General features: G+C 36.5%; 2 protein-coding genes across 2 annotated transcripts; both read left to right on the top strand.

The window, feature by feature from the left end:
* Positions 1-2,167: 2,167 nt before the first annotated feature.
* On the top strand, positions 2,168-12,532 carry slc35b1 (solute carrier family 35 member B1). Its single transcript, XM_016571471.1, has 9 exons — positions 2,168-2,843; positions 4,546-4,649; positions 4,807-4,937; positions 5,016-5,046; positions 6,290-6,450; positions 6,547-6,673; positions 10,258-10,364; positions 10,471-10,624; positions 11,687-12,532. Exons 1-9 carry the CDS (start codon positions 2,722-2,724, stop codon positions 11,737-11,739), a joined length of 990 nt encoding a protein of 329 aa, XP_016426957.1. The 5' UTR covers positions 2,168-2,721; the 3' UTR covers positions 11,740-12,532.
* Positions 12,533-15,150: 2,618 nt separating this feature from the next.
* Positions 15,151-19,209, top strand: ndufa4a (NDUFA4 mitochondrial complex associated a). The gene is made up of 4 exons (XM_016571484.1): positions 15,151-15,301; positions 16,487-16,575; positions 16,840-16,900; positions 19,016-19,209. The coding sequence occupies exons 1-4, from the start codon at positions 15,260-15,262 to the stop codon at positions 19,070-19,072; spliced, it is 249 nt and encodes an 82-aa protein (XP_016426970.1). The 5' UTR covers positions 15,151-15,259; the 3' UTR covers positions 19,073-19,209.
* Positions 19,210-21,793: the final 2,584 nt, after the last annotated feature.

Raw genomic sequence — 21,793 nt, 5'->3', positions numbered from 1 at the left:
TAATGAATGCCTCCAAATGTTCAGTGAAGAGCTATTATCCATAATCTTACAAAGCTTGTCAAAAATGTCCCATCATATTTCACCGCCAATCAAAATAATAAAAAAAAAAATTTTTTTTTATTGTGTCATAATTGTAGGACAAGTAAGGGACATATTTTGTTACTGTGTTAAAGTTAAAAAATAAATATTTGTATATGTATGTATAAAATAGGTACTAAGATAGACTAGAAGGTTATTTTTCTATCTTATCTTTTGAGTTTGGATTGAAATATGATGGGGATATTTTCTTAATAGATTCTGTGAGATTCACCGATCCAGAGAAACTGTGTTTACAGTTATAATGTAATGAGGAAAAGGCAGAGGCCATTATTACTTGTTTATTCTGAGGTCTTCATGCATTGTGGGCCGCTGACACTTAAATTCGGTGTAAGACAAGAATACCGACGGGACCCCATTAAGGGTTTATTTTGCTACGCACTTGATAAGTGTGCTGTATGTTTTACTGAATTTCACTTCAGACTTGACTACTAATCTTACCCACAGTGGTCATATTGTTCAGTTCATTTGAGCACAGGCTGGTTCTACAAACACTTCACATAAGACACAAGCAAGTTTGCTGCATTCAGGTACGATATGTGCATATCATAAAGAACGAGACTTCCAGCAAGTTATTGTTTGCTGTCATTTAAAGCACTGTTATTATCCCATATATTTGCATGGATTGTGTCTCAGTCGTGGCATCGTCCATGCAGTTTTTTAAGTTCTGACTTGTTACCTTGTTCTGTAAGGGAGCTGTTTTATTGACATTGTTCTCAGATTGTTTGTCTTGAGTACAGTTATTGTTCACCAATCCTGTTTTGTCTTTTATATTGTAAATTTATGTTACTCAGTTTTGGCTGCCATAAATGAGAAGTGCAGAGAAATAAGAGTGTGGTTGTTGTTCTGTATATCAGCTTTATAATTATGCATTCTTGAGCATAAGTCTCACAACTATCTATCTATCTATCTATCTATCTATCTGTCTGTCTGTCTGTCTATATTACACTGTAATATACATTTATACGTGTACATTAAAATTTAACACTTGGAATTGGAATTCTAAATTTCAAATTTACATGAATGAGGAGGAACTCTATGCCCCGCCCTCTTAAAGATCCCAGCCATGTGATTGGCTGCATGTCGTCAGCTTTTGCTTATTTGGACCAATCCAAGTAATGCACATACCGCTACGTAAAAATCCTGCTTATTTTCAAGAAAGGCCCCACAGATTTGTTTACAGGGATTTGAATCTAATACCCAAATAAAATTCAAGCCGCGTACTATCAGTAATGTAATGCACAGAAACATAGACTGAGCCGAAAACCTGTGTGCTGGGAGGGAAGTCAACGCGATTCAGCAAATAACGACCTCTTCCTGGCGTAATTCTATATTTTAATTCTCTCTTCGATCCTGATAAGGTTACAGGCATATCAGCAGAGTACCTGGAGTTCCTCAGGTCCTTCTCCTCTAGTGTCATTTGACGCGTCAAACGAAAACATTTATTAGAGGCAGCAGTAGTTATCATCATATGTCTATGGTTATCATCAGCTAATACTAAATGTCAAAAACAGACCTTTAACTCAGCACCTCGAGCAGAGAATTACTTAAACGTTTGAGGCTTCCTCGCAATATCTGGAAACAAACGCCGCGTTTTTACCTGCATGCAATCACTCGCGCGTCGTTTTCAGGATGCGGCTATTTGGACACAGCGAGCGCGCGGTTCATTACGTTAACGTTACTGATCTGTAAATTGCATAAAACAAATAAACGCATGGTAATAATAGCGGAAGTGTAATATCGTTGTAATTGTAAGTCTCTTTCAGACTATAGATGTAATATCAGAGGAAGGAGAGCCTCATCATCAGAGCAGAGAAGAGGGGTCTAGGGTCGCGTCATCATTCCCGGGCTACCGATCGCCGGTAGAGTGGATCGGGACGCAGGAGCGCGGGGTACGGGGAGCGGAGCGATTTGAATCTAATACCCAAATAAAATTCAAGCCGCGTACTATCAGTAATGTAATGCACAGAAACATAGACTGAGCCGAAAACCTGTGTGCTGGGAGGGAAGTCAACGCGATTCAGCAAATAACGACCTCTTCCTGGCGTAATTCTATATTTTAATTCTCTCTTCGATCCTGATAAGGTTACAGGCATATCAGCAGAGTACCTGGAGTTCCTCAGGTCCTTCTCCTCTAGTGTCATTTGACGCGTCAAACGAAAACATTTATTAGAGGATGCCCTAGCAGTAGTTATCATCTGCTGTTACTAAATGTCAGAAACAGACCGTTAACTCAGCATCTCGAGTACAGAATTACTTAGACCTTTGAGGCTTCCTCGCAATATCCGGAAACAAAAGACGCAGTTTTACCTGCATTCGCTTACACCTCATTTTCAGGATGCGGCTAACGTTATTTGGACACAGTTAGCGCGCGGTTCATTTACATGATTGATCTGTAAATACAATAAAACACAAATAAACGTAGGGTAATAAGAGCGGACGTGGCTTTAACACTATAGATGTAACACCAGAGGAAGGAGAGCCTCGTCATCAGAACAGAGAATCTAGAGTCGCGTCATCATTTCCGGGCTACCGATCGCCGGTAGAGTGGATCGGGACGCAGGAGCGCGGGGTACGGGGAGCGGAGCGGTGTCCGTGTCCATACCGAGACTGCTGGACGATAGCATGGCCGCTGGGAAGGCAGCGAGCAAACCGTCTCTCTGGCAGAACGAACGGCTCCGGTTCATCGTGTGTTTCTGCGGAGTGTTCGTGTGTTACTTCTACTATGGGATACTGCAGGAGACAATGTGAGTACCAGACAGCATTGCATTTGAAGAGCGTGCATGGCTTTCTAGACCTAGATTCATTTAACGAGATATTGCACTTCTGTATTTTTTTTTTCATTAATTTGACTACTACTCAGTTAACGGTTAATTCATTTTAATTACCCCTTAGTTGCTATCATTGCACTAATTTACTCTCTGTACATGTGGTTGCAATTGTAAGTAACGTTAGAGAGAGTGGAAACGACTCTTCAGCTATTCATCTTGATAGTTGACACTCTGCATTCTGTTCAGTAAATGAAGACGTGCAGCCTGACAGCTCTAGCATATATTCCTGTAAGCCAGTGGATCTCAAGCTTTTTGACTCCAAGGCCCCTCTTTGTACAGAACAATATTTGCAAAATAAGCAAGCCCCTTCTATCTAAGCTGATATGTACCCCTGGTGCTTCTATTGTAATAACAGATAAATAAACTCACTGTATTGTCAGTGTAATTTGTACATCTTTATTTTAACTAACTTTTAAAAAATCAAGACACATTTGGGCCCCCGAGAAGTTTACGGAGTCAGGAGGTAATCAGTCTTACTTGTCTTATTTAAATTGGGGCAATCTACCTTTCAGTTTTGAAGCAAACATATTAGATGACTAATTTTTTAAAACTAGTCTAAGTAGTTTATGCAACTGGCCCCTGATTAAGAACCACTGCTTTAAAATAGCTAGTAGCATAATATAATGTAATATAATATTAGTGTAATTGCTAGTAAGTTACCTAGGAGTCTGTATTTCAATTTTGTTAGTAACTCTTAATTAGATACTAATTAGACGTTCCCCAAATAATTCAACTAGTATGTTCTCCAGTTGTTGCTGGAACCTTTACTGATTTTACTAGTAATTATTCATTAGTTACTAGTGCTTATTCATACTAGGATTTATTCCAGATTTAGGAACTGCTATTCGAACTTCCGTGTCAATCCCAGTTGTTAGCTACTAGTAACATTTGTTATCTTACTAGTTAGAGTTTTTTTATTTATAATATGTGAGAAGTGGCTACATTATTGTTCAAATGAAAATCTTGCTAGTCAGATTATTTAAAATATTACTACAAGGATCTAGAATGACGCAGTATAAATATAATAAATATGCACCGGTGTCTATTCAATTAGTACAAGAAAAACTGGACTAGAGTCAATTTGTTATACTTAAAAGAACTAAGAGGAAACTACAGAATAAGTAATGATTTTTTAAACTGAAATGTGTACCAGCAACAAAATAAAAATTTAAGGGGGTCTGAATACTTTCCGTACCCACTGTAAGTTAGAAGTGAATAGTTATCTGAACCACAGATATTATAGCCAAGACAATGTCAGCAAACTAAGAAAGTTTTTCTTTGTGTGTCTCTAAGTAACACAAGCCAGCACAATATCTTTTTCCTTTTGAAATCTGGTGTGATAGTTTGTCTCAGATGAACAAGCAGTGATTTTCTTTTCAGATATTGTCATGTTTTTAATCATTTCATCTCTACACACTGCTTTGAACCCCCGCAGATGAGTTGACCTTTCAGCATCCTGAAGAATATTTTTATCAAGCGCTAAAATTAGTCGCTGCTCTAAACAACAATTTCTTCCCCAGCCACTGTTGGTTATTTTAACCTCCAGTGATTATTATGTTCCACACAGCTGTTCCCTTCAATCCCACAATTCAATGCCTCTGTCTTCTGTTTCCTCCAGCACGCGAGGAGACTACAGTCAAGCGGGGAAGAAGGAGAAGTTTCGTTATGCCACCACACTAGTCTTCATCCAGTGCATCATCAATGCTGCTTTCGCCAGACTCTGTGAGTCAAACCTGCAGATGTTCTGACTGCATGTGTGGAGATCATGTGTTGTTGTATTGAATTGGTGGCATCATGTTATGGCACATAAATGTTGCTGCAGGTGTTTAAAATCTGAATGACAAGTAATTTTAGCATGCTCTCTGTTTTGTGTATGCAGTAATTCTGTTTTTTGAGGGCTCAAAGCAGGACCAGACGAGAAGCTGGCTGTATGGCATGTGCTCTCTGTCTTACCTGGGTGCCATGGTGTCCAGTAACTCGGCCCTGCAGTATGTCAACTACCCCACACAGGTCTGCACAGATCTCTACTCGCGAATATCTGATTCCCTTCCTCACAACACCACGCTCATGAGTCTTTGTTCTTTCTAGGTTTTGGGAAAATCCTGTAAACCTATTCCAGGTGAGTATCTTTATCTGTTTTAATCACACAAACACAGGAAAGAATGTAGAACATGCTGGGCTTGTTTTACTGTAGTTCACACTAAATGATTTTAGGGATTTACAGTTTCATTTGTACATACACTACCATTCAGAAGTTTAAGGTCAGCAAGCTTTTTTTTAAAATAAATGAATACTTTCAATTAGCGAAGATGCATTAAACATCATAAGTGGCAAAAAAGACATTTATAATCATACAAACAATTTATTTTTTAATTAAATCCTGTTCTTTTCAACTTTCTGTTTATCATAGAATCTAGAAAAGCTGCATCATAGTTTTCACAAAAATAATAAGTAGTTTTTAGATACATATTAGACATATTACAATGATTTTTGAAGGGTCATGTGACCCTGAAGACTGGAGTAAATAAATTCAGTTTTGCCCTCACGGTACGAGACTCGAACCCACAACCTTTGGGTTACGAGTCCGACTCTCTAACCATTAGGCCACGACTTCCCCTAATTTTGTCATCATTTTAAAACATATTCAGATAGAAAACAGTTATTTTTAAATATGAATAATATTTGTCAATATTAATGTTTTTTGATCAAATAAATACAAGCTTGGTAAACATAAGAGACCAAAAAAAAATAATATTGTCCAACCCCAAATGTTTGAATGTTAGTGTACAAAAGACTAAACAGTGGGCTCAACATATTTGGACCCTTATTAAGTGTTTTTGAAACACCTAAGTAACACTAAATAATAAAAGAGTCATTACAATAAATAAAAAATATCCATCTAGATGGCCTTTATTTAAAAAAAAAAAAAGTTGGCACAAACACACTTTCTAGAAAAATACAGTAAATAATATAAAATGAAATTGATAGAAAAAACTCCTGGGACGAGTTCTTTACAAATCATTATTAAAAAATCTTAAGAAAAGTGAATTTCTAAAAAATGGTTTCGCCCCCATACATTAAGTATCCAAATACTTTTTTGGGCCACTGTAGTTTTTATTCATTTCTCATCTGGATGTATTTTTGTTTAGACTACAAAATGTATGCTTGCCTCATATGTTCAATGTCTTAACTGTGAGCATATATTCCCATATGGCCATATTTTTTTACTTATGTTTGTTGGCCATATGGCAAACTCCTCTCTTTGTTCTTGCACTTCTTTTTAACCACCCAACAGAAACGCATGCAGATTGATGGTGTTGGTCACGTCTTCTCATTGTGCTTTTGTCCCCTTGGCTCCACAGTGATGATTCTGGGTGTCACAATCCTAAGGAAGAAATATCCCATGGCGAAGTATCTGTGTGTGTTTCTAATCGTCACTGGGGTCGCTCTCTTCCTCTACAAACCCAACAAAGGCTCCAGCACATCAGATGAACACACATTTGGCTTTGGAGAGATGCTGCTGGTTGGTCTCTCTTTGAATTTATTCCATTCTCTCCTCCCTTGTATACCATTTCTTGTTCTGTGTTTAAAGCTGATCTGATGTGTGTTTGTTTGATAGCTGCTGTCTCTGACTATGGATGGGCTGACAGGTGTAGCTCAGGACCACATGAGGACACGGTACCAGACGGGAGCCAATCACATGATGCTGAACATCAACATGTGGTCCACTCTGGTTTTAGGAATAAGTGAGTTATTAAAACGAAACACCTATTAAATTATAGGAACTCTGGCACTCTGTTAGTGAAAGTACTGGTTATTAAAGCTAAAAGAATAAATGTTTATCACTTGAATATTTATTAACTCTTCTATCTGAGTGATATATTTGAAAATTCACAATTTTTTTTCATGACTTCTGCATATGAGATTAAGATATTTTACAGTGTGTCTGATTTTAAACTCAGGATTTAAAAAAACAACTTGATTGTATTTCTGCGAATCACTTCAAATTGTCCACTTTAGTGAATCATTTAAAAAAGTCTGACTCAACGATTCATTTGTGTCATTACTCAAAAGTGTTCACGGAAGTCCCTGTGTGGCGGTTATAGTAATAAATACAGTACAGATTAAAAGTTTTGGGGCAGTAAGATAAAAAAAAAAAAGAAAGAAATTAAAGATGCTGTATGTAGGATTGACACCTCTACAACTTTATTCTCATAATATTACAACTTTAATCTCATATTACTAAAACTTGAATCTTGTAATTTTTTTAACATGGCAGTAAAACGGCATTTTAACTCTAAAACAAAATGAAATGTCAAAATTACTCATTTCAAACAATATATAAAAGCAGATTTTTATATTTTCTGATGGAAATAATACTAAGAGACAGTTGTCTGGGCTTTTTTGTGAAACTGACTGTATAAAAGACAGTTTTCATAATTTGTGTCTGTGTGTGGGGGGAGGGGAGCCGGGAGCCCCAAGACCAGCAACTTGATCGAGATTGTAAACACAAACTTACAGTGTTGTGGTATCATTGAGGGAGTGCTTTGTACAGAATTCGTCTTCAGTTGCTGATCTAACCAATCAAACCACAAGGCACCACCCAAAATGCCACGGTAACCAATCGCACAATTAAAAATGAGAAGTCATGCAATTATTGTTTTCATAGTTAATCACTGTTGTCACTTCGGAAGTACTCTTGCCCATACCGACGTCTCAGAATATGTCAAGCTTGTTAATGAGAAGTTGTGTAATGTGTGCATAGAGGACAATGACCAAATTTCTGAACAAAAAGCTAATGTATCTACATTAAAGTACTTAAATTTCAATTCAAAATTAAAGCGCTTTAATTTTTTAAATTAAAGATGCTGTATGTAGGATTGACACCGAGTGGTTGAACTAGGTATTGCAGTCCAAATTCAAAATATTGGACTGCTCCTCAGACTTGAAGCACACGCAGGTTGCCAGATTGGAATGAAATACGCTGTGTTTTCCGCCAACTGGCAACCCGGGGTGCCGAAATACAATTGGGTAAACTGGCAGTGGGCGGGTTTCACAAACCAAAACCGAGACCGACATTCCGGCACATTATCAATGGAGAATAACTGACTAGCATTGTTTTTCAGATAAACAAGTATGTTAACTTAGCATGTTTCTTAAATATCTGCAAACATATTATGGTATTTTTATGCTTTAGTAGAGTCAAAAACTTACATACAGCACCTTTAATAGTTTTATTTAGCAATGATACATTAAACTGATCAAAATTGACAATAAATTGTAACAGAGTGAAATTTCTGTCACAGTTTTTCCACATACTTAGAGTAATGGAATTAAAAATTATTAGTGTTGTAATACTATGAGGCACTAGAGGGCGCTCGTTGGACACACCTGGATTGTATATCAGGTGAGTAGTTGCACGAAGAAGTAGTTCAGTTTGGGTAGAGGGAATGCATGTTTATTTGTGCTACCTTGAACTGCTGGTTGACAAAGTCCTAGTTGAGAAACCTTTGGGTTTAAGCTCAACATGTGAGTATATTTGAATATTGTCTAACTTCTTTATTTAGAATGTGGGAGGAATGTTTATGTTTGTTTTTGGTATTTTCTATTTTTCAGAAGGACTTTTTTTCTTTTTCATATAATTTTACTTCCAAATCTGTGTTTGGATACATAACTAATTGTAACTGTGTTCATTCGAATACTGTTTGGAGTGGATATGCCTTTGTGTTTGATTCCTTTGTGGAGGCTCATTCATATGCTAGTCGGAGTTATCCACGCTAAAGCAGATCAACATATTTCAACGCACTCAATGTTTTTCTTAGGAAAGAATAACTCATTTTTGCCACGGAATGGATCATCATGTCTCAGATAAGAACTAAAAGACTATTTCTTTGGTGTAAAATCAAGGAAAATGTCTTGATTTTGTTTATTAGTTTCTTTATTATGTATAGATTATAATTAATTTTCACTTGAACCCATTTAGCATTGGGGGAATAAAACACAACAACAACAAAGAAAAAAGACTGTTTGCGGAAGTTCATAAATTGCTTTATTTGATCTTAGTGATGAACCCTCATTTGTGGCTAATCTAAAAATAAAAGAAAGAGAAGTTACAAAATATTTATTATGTTACAAAATGTTGATATATTTCAAATAAATGCTGTTTTCTTGAACTTTCTATTAATCCTAATCCTAAAAAAAAAAAGAAGAAATGTTTTTTGAGCACCAAATAATTATTTAGCATTATTAGGATGATTTATTATTAGCATAGTATATTTAGCATATTAGGATGGAGGATCATGTGACGCTGAAGACTGGAGTAATGATGCTGAAAATTCAGTTTTGCATCACAGGAATAAAATACATATTCAAATATATTACAATAGAAAAAAAGTTATTTTAAATTGTAATAATATTTCACAATATTGCTGATTTATTTAACTGTATGATCATATAAAAATCTGCCCGGGTGACCGTAAGACTTGTTTCAAAAAATCTTACTGACTCCAAATATTTGAACAGTAGTGTGTGATCAAATTTTGCTGTTTATTACGATTTTATCATTTTGGTGCATTAAAATGACAAAGTTTAAATATCATTTTGGTGTTCATGTAGTTAAAATCAATGTTGAAAACATGCCATGGATTATTTTTAACTATATTTTTTTCCTCTATTTCACGTATTGCCTAAAAAATGTATAATCTGCTTGGCAAAAAGTACTGTTTGGTTGAAATAGTGCCATTTCAGAGTAAATGTATACATATTTAGATATCATTTGAGTGCCCTGCATTATTTGAAATGGTATTTCCATCGTTGTCAGTGTATTTTTCTCCAGCAGGGGGAGCTCTGGCTCTATGGTTAGTGTTGCTGTTGTTATTATTTCAGGCCTGACAGAAGCAACCCCGCTGATCTCCAGCAGCTGTTCAGTCTGTCTGCCTCAGCTCTGAAAGGCATCGGTTCCTCACTTTTAATCTTTAATCTCATCACACATGCAGCAAACTTCCTTCCTTCCAAACCTCTCATTATGAAACCAGAGCCGTCCTGTGGTGCTCTCTGAAGTTATCAGAAATAATGAATAGTTTTGCTAAAGTTTCTCTTTCAGCTATGCAAATGCGAAATAATACAGAGTCCAAAATTAACACTTTGCCAAGCCCAAATGTGAGTAAAAACTGGCTTTGGTGAGTCAAGTTACTTGCCAACCTCGTTATGGCATAATAAACACTTTTAAATTAGTTTAAAAAAGCAGAATGTGATCACTGCAGCTAACATGAGTAATTCAAATCTAACCATCTACTAAGAAAATGATCTATCGCTCTTTCTTTCTGCATAGTTGTGCTCTGGACAGGGGAGGTGTGGGAGTTTTTGTCATTTACTGACCGCTATCCTGGCATCATCTATAATATCCTCCTGTTCAGTATCACTAGTGCTCTTGGACAGGTGGGTTTGTTGTTTGTATAGTATATATTGTTCATTTAGACTCCAGCGCCTAATGAGAATGAGGTGGTGATCCAGGGTTTTATTCTCCTCATCTTTCTTCACCTAGACTTTCATCTTCATGACTGTGGTGTATTTTGGGCCGCTCACCTGTTCCATCATCACAACGACACGGAAGTTCTTCACCATCCTGGGGTCTGTGCTGCTGTTTGGGAACATCATCAGCACTATGCAGTGGTTTGGTACCATCCTCGTCTTCCTCAGTGAGTGATACGTTCTCAAAACTATATTATGTATATTTATATTGTAATACACACACACACACAAGTACTATAATTCAAAATGAAGTCTCTTATGCTCACCAAGCCTGCATCAAAAATATTGCTTTCTATTTTAATATATGTGACCCTGTCTGTGAAAACCCAGCTAAAGTCATTTTTTGGTGATTTACTATTTTCTACATAAAATCATCCTTCATAAAGATGTAGAACATTCTGTGCAAATATAACCTTTATATCTTTAAATAATGAGGCCATGTCAAAGGTTGAAATCATAGTGAAATTAATGGTTGAAATCAAACTTTGATGCTTGTTATCTCATAATTAGATTTTGAGACTTTAGCCTGGATTTCACAGACAGGGTCACAAATTTTAAAATAATAATGTATTCCTGTGATGCAAAGCTGAATTTTCAGCATCATTACTCCAGTCTTCAGTGTCACATGATCCTTCAGAAATCATCCTAATATGATGATTTGCTGCTCAAGTAACACTTATTATTATCAATGTTGAAAACAGCTGTGCTGCTTAATATTTTTGTGGAAACGTAATACATTTTTCAGGATTCTTTGATGAATAGAAAGTTCAAAAGAACAGCGTTTATTTAAAAAATTTAAATTTTGTAAGATTACAAATGTCTTTACTATCACTTTATAAATCTTAAATTCTGAATAAAAGTATTAATTTCTAAAAGGAAAAAAATATTACTGACCCCAAACATTTGAACGTTAGTATAATTTAATAATATAAAGTAATATGTTTTAGTTAACTTAAATACAGTTAAAGAAGTTTATACATAGGTACAATTTACATTTGTTTACAAACTTAATTTGCAGCATTTGAGCATAAGGATTTGGATTAAAAATGTTCATTAGAAAAATACACATTCAGTGATGTATGTCCACATTTTTGACTAGTCGTGTACTTCTGAGCTTGTTAAAGTTGAATAGTTCTATATTGAGCAGTACTAATAATCAGTCCAGAGCTGTATGACCATAGTGAACGGATATATAATAAGCTCAACCATGACTGTGCTCTGACTTTCAGGCCTTGGACTGGATGCCAAATTTGGAAAGTCTCCTAAGAAGACGACACACTGAAGACTGGAACCCTGTGTGTGTGTGTGTGTGTGTGCACATGTATGCCTGCATCTGAACTCCTGAGACAAACATAGACGCTTATTCTAAACACTTTACCACACTAACTCCATCGTTGGTGTACTTCAGAGATGATGTTTTAGCACTCAAAATATTGTTATTATGCTGATGTTCTGAACATTTAATTATGGGATATGTTTGACCATCATCTTGCAAAATGGTATCCATGGTAACAGAGGGACAGTGCAAATGTGTGTCTGTGCCTAATCATAATCTGTCATGCTCATAAGGTGAAATCAAAAAGATAAAGTTTGGATAAAGATAAAGATCCAATTTAAAATTGGAGTCTATAAAAGGTAGGCACACCACAGCTGATTGTACTTCCTGGAAGACTCCCTCCAGCGAGCCAACCGCTGAATTTTTTAACTACCACAATTCGTACTTTTGACACATTTCTATATTTACCTCCTAGACATTTGAGAAGTCAGACAGGTGTGTTCTGCCTTAACTGCAGTCTTAATTTAGGCAGTAAATTGTTAAACGTCTGATTGTCATTGCATTCCCCAAAAAGTGTATGTGTGTGTGGTTTACTTTGCGTATGTAATGCACAAACACCTGTATAGATGAATTATTTGTCAAAACATGGCTTTTTCATACCAGATGTCATATTTATATTCATGTGTCTTGTTTGAAGTAAGCAAAACAAATATTTATAAAGTTTACTTTTTTTTTTACAAAAAATATCATCTGCATTATACTGTATCCTTATGTCAGAATAAAAATTGAATTTTATAGATTAATTCTACTCAGCATCTCTATGAAACGATCTGTTTAGAATCATAATGGGTGTTTAAATAAAAGGGATACTCAACCAGGTTTGTTGACCAGCTGTCATCGGGGAACGTCTGCCAAAAACGCTGTTCACGTCTGCCAGCATCATGTTCTCTCTCTGCTTGGAGGAGAAAAACAACCAAATGACATTAAACACACACCCTGGACATGAATGGGTTTGTGGTGTGTCTTTGCAATCGCACCTTTGGTGGGCGCTTTCGAAACACTGCTTCGTGAAGCTTCGAAAACCTTGCGAATCGTTTGTTTCGAACTATTGATTCAGAGCGCCAAAGTCACGTGATTTCAGCAGGGACATCGTGAACCAGTGGTTTTAATGATTTCTGATCAGTTTGATAAATTCGTTTTAATAACACAGCCTTATTAGCCTAATTAACAAGCTCTCCATCAAACAAACAAAACAAGTCCAACAAATTAATTTAACAACACACATTATGCAGACACGTCATATTTAATAGTATTATATGATTTGGTAATTTTCATTTAAATGGATTAAACTTTCAATTAAACATTCGCAATTGTTTTTATACATGTTTGAGCTGAGTTTTGTTTCATTTCTGACCAGTAGGCGTCACCAACCTGTGGCATTTCGAACGCTTAGAAAAATCGAATCATTTTGCGAAGCAATTGATTCAGTGTTTCAAAAAGCGTTTCTCCTATGATCACTATAAAAACTTGTTGCAGTATAGGTACAAAAACTACGGAGCCATGCAGACAAAAGTGTTTATCTTGGCCACGAATTAAGAATTCGTCTTTACACTTATTAATTTGTTCCCTGGTTGTAGTAGATTGCAATACGTTGTAGGCTACTAATACTTGAATTAGGCACGATTTTACTTAAACGAGGGAAGGAAAATGGCTTGAATGGACTGAAGCAGAAGACGCAGTTAAACTGGATGAAATGCGGGAGAGTCAGCCCTCCACCTCTCATAATCGTGATCGCAATAGAGAACAGTCGCCGTTTGCTTAACAGGAACTCTGAGGAAAGGTTAATGTGCAATTCAAAGCAGAAAATGGAATTGGAGGGAAACAAACACGGCCGGATGTCAGGAAGGCAATCTGATTAAAAGAGCCAGCAGAGGAGAACTGGCAGCGCAGCTAAACTACATTTCCACACTCACCGTTTGAACAAGCTGCCCTGAGGCTGTCCTGGCTAAAACGATGATGAAGAGCTTTTCTCCTTTTCTCTACCTCTCTGTTATTTTAATCTTATGCTCATTTTTAAGGCTATGTAAATTGAATTTTTAGGTGCTTTTGTTAACACGTGCCATGAATATAAAGAAGCAAATGCAGGATGATAGTTGTTAACATTTAGAATAAGGTTCAGAAATCTGTGACCCAAAACAATGCTGCCTTTTCAGGCAAAGTGTATATTAAATGTTTGTAATTTCATAAACATATATCCTTTTAAACTAACATTTTCCGAGGTAAACAACGTTTGTTCAATTTAATTGTTTAATTGCATTGCAATTAAAATAACTCAGAGTAATGTACGATTATTATATTGCCATTACACAAACCTTTTTTTGGTGACATGTTTTGACTACATGTCTGTGTTCCATTTGTTGATAGAAGGATTTATTTTTTAATATATATTTTAGAATACATTTATATATTAATATATAGCTTTAATAATTTATAATTTTGTTAAAATCAATATTTTGTATAATTTGCAGTCAGTATTATTTGTTGTTTAGTCAAGTGTATTATTTATATATAAATATCTCTAATATACATTAGTATATACTCTAATATACATTAGAGATGCATATTAGTCGCACATTAGTGTGCAAATGTCCTTAATGTATTAAAATAATGGCACAGTGCAAAATAGGTATAATTTAATTAAACGTTTAATTTCAAAGAGAAATGAATTTAAACGACTTAATTTGATCAATTATATCTTATTTATTATTATTATTATTAGCTTGAATCTTTGAGGGGAAATATGACCCACACATGTTCTTGTTCTTTTGTTAGACTGACATTTACAACAACACAACTCGTTTATTGTCCATGAGCAACTCAGGTGAAACAGACCCTTTACACAGACAATAAATTAAAACTAAGGAACAGAAATATCATACAGCAAATAGAAATATGTGTGCGTGAGTCAAACGTATCCATGTACTTCCTGCACATTAAAAATCATATGTCTTATCAATGTTATCAATTCCTATCAATGCCAATACAATTTCGACCTAGAACGACCTTCTGTTTCTCACTTTTACTGCTTACAAGATCCTGCAGTCCTTTCTCGTCTGGGATCAGATATCTGAAATCACTCCAGATTACACTGTAGTGTCCGTGCGAACTCGCAAACTGACCCTAGATCAGCTCAGCGATCAATAAGAACAAACACAGCGCTTTCCAATGGGTATCCACAGCACCGCCTTTACAAAATACCTCCGTATATAATTATGTCATCATTGATTTATCATTTTTATTATCGTTATTTTACTAACACTTCAACTACTACATTGTAATAAGTATTTATTAACTTAAATAAGAGGACAAGTATGTCAAATTATAAAATAAGAAAACAGGCAAACTCTATAAACCCCCTGCGGACTGTGTCCTTTTCTCTCAGTGCTGGAGCGGTCCTGCTAGAGCTCGCTTAATCCATTTCTTTTTGTACATTTTTGGGAGATTTTATTTCATCTCATTAGTCACGATGCTGAGCACGGTCAGCCGGCAACTCAGAAGCCACCCTGCCGTAAGTGAACGATGATTTCGGGAGGATTTATCTTGTAAAAGACGGCGGCAAGGAGGAGTTGTAGAAACGCTACCGCTAGCCTGTTAGCGTCCCTGCTGCGGAATGCTAGACATGCCACCAGTCTAGATATTTATACCTCTGAATAAACATGAACTAATTAATCCCAAAATACGTATTGATTAAATTACACGAAATTTTAAAACAGTGATTCCCAGGCCTGGAAAATTAATGTTATTAAAATAATACAATTGTATGGAAATATTTCCTCTAAATGTTTTCGTCGGTTAAAATCGCTCTTTTTAGTGCAATCTCAAAATTATTTAGTAAAGATAGAGAAACCAGAATAAATACCAATGAAATGCTTTGTGAAGCTAACAAGTGTTCATATTGGGCTGCCAGAATTACACGAACATGTCAAAAGTGTCAAACCAGTCGCAGCTGTCACACAAGTAAACACTACACTTTACCATTGTGTTGTGTGTGCCACATTTATTAATGCGAAGCTTTATGTAAGTAATTAGGTGAATTGTACACTTGATTTAAATTAAATGACTTTAAAACGAGTTTTATTGTATGTGCGCACTTAACACAAGGAGGCCTTCGTGTCACGTGACAGCCCTGGCTTTCTGGAGCTCAAGGACGAGCGTGTTAAACTAAGGACAGCGAGCGCGGCCAAATACACTTATACTTTTGAACTGTTACAGCTCTTATCTTTGGTTTCTTAATTTCTTTGTTAGTTGGCGCCATATTTTAATTTCATGGTCCACATCTTCCGAACTTCTGTTCTGAAGACTGTGAACTGATTATATTTGCATGTGAAGTTTTGAAGCTGTGGGAAGTTTTAGGAGGAACTCTGATTTGCTATATTTGAGTTATTTAAGGCTTTTGTGTTTCGTGAAGCTAAATTTGTGAACAGTTTTATGTAACGGTAATGTCAGTCGTTACTGTATAATCTGGATGTGTGGTTCTCAACTGGAGGTCTGTAGTTTTGGAAATGTTATTTGCTTATGTGCAATAAATATTTTGGGTTGCGAGTTGATATACAATAAAATTTAAGTTCTGAAGCAAAACCAATTGCGAACCACCATACTAGATGGCCATCAGCTATGATTTCGAAGTTTAGTACATCACCTTCAAGTCATTTGACTTGCTTTATATTTGTTTTTTGTTCACCTCTCATCATAGTTGATCCCACTGTTTATTTTCATTGGCGGTGGATGCACCATGTCTCTGACATATCTGGCTCGCCTGGCCTTGCGTAACCCAGATGTCTGGTAAGTAACCGTTCTGCGGTAGATACAAATTCTGTCTCTCACAATAGAGAGGGCCTCTATTAATCAAATAATAAAGGCCTGGTGCCTTTTTTAATTGAGGAACGATTGTTATTGAGATTGATGAATCTGATTTGTGATTCTTCATACCTTGACCCAAACAGTTGGGAGAGAACAACAGTGCTGCTCAGATGTTCATGCCATCGTTGTATTTAGTTTTATCATGCATGCCTCATTCATTTCTGCACTCATTTGCTTCATCCACAGCTGGGACAGAAAGAACAACCCAGAGCCCTGGAATAAACTGGGGCCCAATGATCAGTACAAGGTATGATACATGTGCATGATCATTTAAACCAGGGATCCTCAGATCTGGCCCACGAAATCCACTTTCCTGCAGAGTTTAGCTCTAACCCTAATCAAACACACCTGAGCATGCTAATCAATGTCTTAAGGATGGTTAAGGCTAGAGGGTATACAGCTTCGTCTACTGGGCATGCGCACATCAATATAGTGTAATTTTTGTCACACTGCACAACAATAATGACTATTTTTGCATTATTGTAAGGGGTAGATTTAGGGTTGGGGTAGGTGTAGACGTTAATAAAACACAATCTAATGGGTAGAAAACTTAATTTATTATTAGCTTCCAGTTTTAGCTGTATGCCTTCTTGCCACAAACCTTAAGGATGATTAGAATATCTCAGGTAGGTGAGTTTGATCAGGGTTGGCGCTAAACTCTGCAGCGCATTGGCCCTCTAGGGCAAGATTTGAGGATCCTTGATTTAAACCCTGTGTTCAGGATGTATATTGCTTCTAGGTGAATTAGATTCTCTGATTTATTTTGTTCCATGTATTTAAAGGAATGTTCTGGGTTCTATCCAAGTTCTGTCAACAGCATCTGTGGAATCGAAACATAATTTGGACTCATCCTTCAGTTTGAAACTATTGCGTTTACACTAAAGTACTTTGAATGGAAGCCTATTGAACTAGCCACTGAAGGACTCTTTGCTTACAAATTTTTAAAGCGATAGAACATGACTGTGCCACAGTAATGACATTCAAAAGTAGGCACGAGAAAACTGAGCTTTTCAATAATGACAGAATTCAGAAACATGGTGTGTGCCTATTGTTTTATGGAAAATATTTAACAAAGCTATACAGTAATAATCACTAGTATTATTCATTTACAATATTTTATGTAACATTTTATTTAAAGTGTGTGTACATTAGTATATACAAAAATATTGCTACTATAGCAATATTACTGTTGTAATGTGAAATGTAGTAATGTGAATTTTTTTTATTTTTTATATATATATTTATATATTACAAGAGTAAAATTACAATACTACTATTCATGGCTCTTATTTTTTGGCTTTCATTCGTTAAACCATTTTCTAAACGTTTCTAAACGATCTCCATTTACAAGATGGTTGGGTTGGCCTGACCTGAACTTAGACCAGATGCCAATCCACACATTTACTGTGAAATGAACTGCTAAAAACAGATTTTATTCACTGCTGCAGTTTACTTTGAAACACACTCCTCGTTAGACTATAAGTGCACGTTCATTTGAGTTTTCATTTTGGATCCTGTATACAATGCTTCATGATCTTCGATCAGGTCACTCATAAAACGTTGAGCCTAAATTTTTCACATTTGTGCACAGTAATTTGGTATAGTGTAGCAGTATAGTATAGAGTATAGAGCCATTGGCATAAACTTTAAAAAACCCAGTAAAAAAAAAAACGTTCAATTTCTATTGGGGAAAAAAAAAAACTCTTTAACTCCTTATATGACCAGGTAAACCTGCTGAATGTATGTTTTAAGCTATTTTACAGCTCAGACAACGCATTTTTGTACTGAAGGACTATATTCTCTGCTTTTAGATACTGTGGAATTCCTTACCTTGACCATTTTAACTGTCTTTAAGCATGATTTTGGCTTGTTTTTTATGAACTGAGGGACAAGTCAAAGTTATAGTCTGTGGTAATTGGTAAAACTTTTGCTTTGATTCAGAATGTTCTTTAAATATGATGATAAAGCACTCTTCAAGACGTTTTTGGCATCCAGCATGCATCAGTAGTTTTGAGTTTGCAAGCTAACTGACCAGCGTATGTATGTGGTGTTAGTACAGCGCTTAAACCCGCCATTGTTGCCGGAGCGCCTAAGGGCATCCTATTAAAAGATGTGACTGTAGGACCGTATCAGGACCTAATCTCAGATCTTAATGAGTTTAATTCACTAAGCGCTCCATAAGCTCATTTTATGTGTTCTGTTGGTATAAATCTAATCATGCTCGTGTCTTAATGTGAATTTGATGTGGAGTCGAGTTCAAGTTCAATACTTAAAACAGGCAGTAGAGTTAATGGGTTTTGCAGAGTGCATGTTGTTAAACTGCTTATTTTGTATTCTCAGTTTTCTGTTCTTCTTTTTCAAGTTCTACGCAGTGAGCACGGACTACAGCAAGCTGAAGAAGGACCGTCCTGACTTCTAAACAAATCCAGGGAATCCAGAAGCCCAGCACTTGTCTTTGCTTTCCTGGATCCCTTTTTAACATCTATGATGTCTTGTATTTTCTCTCAAGTCTTTGTAGTCAGAAACAATTAATAAAGGGTTTTCTCCCACATACAGTGAAAAACTGTTCATGTGTCATGATTATTTTGGTGTTTATACCAATGTTTCTGAGACCAGGTCTTTGTTCACACTGCACACAAACCTGATTTAGTTTTCATGTCTGATTTTACTGTTCGTGTTGGTATTTTGCAAAGCGAAAACATTGCCTCTGATACTTTTGCTGTTGCTTATTTTAAAACTTAAAAAAAAATTTTTTTTTACAGTAACTAGGATTGTTGATATAGTTACATTTGATGATTTCTGAAGTTAGAAAAACTAAGTTCTTCAATTAAAACAGTTGTTATGGAGTTGGGAAAAGAGAAAATCTTGATTGTGTGGTTTAAAGGGGTCATCGGATGCCCATTTTCCACAAGTTGATATGATTCTTTAGGGTCTTAATGAAAAGTCTATAACATACTTTGGTTAAAATTTCACAATGGTAGTGTAAAAAACACCCTTTTTACCCTGTCAAAATCAGCTCTGTTTTCAGCACGCCGTTCTAGTCTGTGTTGATTTAAATGCTAATGAGCTCTGCTGACCCCGCCCCTCTCCCGTGGGGTGACGAGCAGACTGTAAACTTCAGCCGCGAAACTTGCTAACTAGCACATATTAGGAAAGGCGATTTGCAAAGATTCATTAAAAAAACCCTTATACTCACTTCTTCTGTAGAAGAGCCTCTATGTGAATGAGGATTAAGGCATACAAATGACTTCCTTAATGATTATATCCCTTTCAAATTAAATCGGAAATGCAGAACTGTGATAAATGTAAGTTTAACCAGTGAGAGGGTTAACATTAACATTTGCTTAATTAGTTTTGCTGAGTGATAATTAAGGAATAGTGTCAGAGTACACAGTATATATGGAACTGTATACAGTATATACTGCACAGTATTTAATATACTGTATATACAACAGTTTGCAGTTATGTGTGGCACAACATACAGTATGGAACGGTATAAAGCAGGGCTGTCCAAACTCGGTCCTGGGGGTCCGGTGTCCTGAAGAGTTTAGCTCCAACCCCAATTAAACACACCTGAACTAGATAATCAAGCTCTCACTAGGCATACTAGAAACTTAAAGGCAGGTGTGTTGAGGCAAGTTGTAGCTATAAACTCATCTGCAGGACACCGGCCCTCCAGGACCGAGTTTGGGCACCCCTGGTATAAAGTAAACAAATTAGATGTCATCAGCGCAGAAACCATAATCCACTTACTATACATAATCTATAGCGATTTATTTGTTATTAAATAAACCTCGGTTTACCCGCACTAGCACAGAATGAGTTGTCCAAAAGAAGCAGGTCGGTTCAGACGTGCTGTGTCTGTAGGTCATAGGCAATCATGTACTGTTCGGTAGCTTCACGCTGAATCACGCATCGCGCAGTATCATCAGCTCATCGGTTCTCAAATCGGACGTGTCCGAAAAAACGGTTCTCGGTTCAGTGTTACCGGTGATCCGAAAACCGATGCAACTGGTTCTTGACTCGAGAATGAGAACCGCTCTAACCGGCACACTGCATGCACGTTCAGTATATCATCCGCTGCTCTACTCGTGCTCATCAGTTCTATTTACTACAAACTCAATTTGTGAATGTGTCATCGTTAACTATAATTACAGTACAGGTATTTCATAAATCATCCCTTATTCCTATATAACGTAGTCTTAATTATTGTCCAACTTCCCTGACAAACCCCTTTGGCCTATAACCTAACAGAATCTTCAACTGAACAAAGTACACAGATTAGATACATTCATCTTATATATATATATATATATATATATATTTATATTATCACACTTTCTGGTGTTTAACAAAATACTTGGATAACATGCTTTTCATCCTCTTGAGAAATTACACGCATGCGCAGTATCATCAGCTAATCGGTTCTCAAATCGGACGTGTCCGAAAGAAACGGTTCTCTGTTCAGTGTACTGGTGATCCGAAAACCGATGCAACCGGTTCTTGACTCGAGAACGAGAATCAGCTCATCGGTTCTCAAATCGGAGGTGTCCGAAAGAAACGGTTCTCGGTTCAGTGTACTGGTGATCCGAAAACCGATGCAACCGGTTCTTGACTCGAGAACGAGAACCGCTCCAGCAGTGGGCGTGTACGTTCGTTATCCGGCTCGCTGCACACATGCTGCTCTGCTCGTGTTCATCTTCAGTTCTCTCTTCACAGCAGTTCAGTCACTGTTTGAGTAAATGAATTACTCCGGGATATTGGTTTATTTCGACTCAGAGGGAGTGTCAGCCACGTTAAAAAAGTAAATAACTTAAGTAAAATTGTGGATTAATGCTACCTGGAGACGCGAACCGTTTCAAAAGATTCAGTCCGATTTGGTGAACTGGTTCAACCGGTTCACTAAGAAGAACCGGTTAAATTGAACGATTCGTTCGCGAACCGGTCATCACTAGTAGCCACATGTCCATATTTTTGACACTTAAAACACCTTAGCGGGGGTGGAATGTAAGGTCGAACTACATAGCTCATAAATCCTAAAAACACTCTTTCCGGCAATTTTTCTTCATCAAAATGAACCATTACAGAAAGACTGTCCATCCTCTCCTTGTCTCGGGTATATTTCAGCCTCCTCGCATCT

Source organism: Sinocyclocheilus rhinocerous, unplaced genomic scaffold (assembly GCF_001515625.1).
Source record: "Sinocyclocheilus rhinocerous isolate Xijiao unplaced genomic scaffold, SAMN03320098_v1.1 scaffold1063, whole genome shotgun sequence".
NCBI classification, from domain to species: Eukaryota; Metazoa; Chordata; class Actinopteri; order Cypriniformes; family Cyprinidae; genus Sinocyclocheilus; species Sinocyclocheilus rhinocerous.
Note: the sequence above shows the minus strand (reverse complement) of the source record. Positions and strands in the feature narration are given on the sequence as shown.

Bases quoted from the DNA above. Each gene is read 5' to 3' on its own strand.
- ndufa4a (XM_016571484.1), top strand. From the start codon at position 15,260: ATGCTGAGCACGGTCAGCCGGCAACTCAGAAGCCACCCTGCC. The intron at 15,302-16,486 runs GTAAGTGAACGA...CTCTCATCATAG, and splicing joins AACTCAGAAGCCACCCTGCC to TTGATCCCACTGTTTATTTT. The intron at 16,576-16,839 runs GTAAGTAACCGT...CTTCATCCACAG, and splicing joins TTGCGTAACCCAGATGTCTG to CTGGGACAGAAAGAACAACC.
- slc35b1 (XM_016571471.1), top strand. From the start codon at position 2,722: ATGGCCGCTGGGAAGGCAGCGAGCAAACCGTCTCTCTGGCAGAACGAA. The intron at 4,650-4,806 runs GTGAGTCAAACC...TTGTGTATGCAG, and splicing joins TGCTGCTTTCGCCAGACTCT to TAATTCTGTTTTTTGAGGGC. The intron at 5,047-6,289 runs GTGAGTATCTTT...TTGGCTCCACAG, and splicing joins ATCCTGTAAACCTATTCCAG to TGATGATTCTGGGTGTCACA.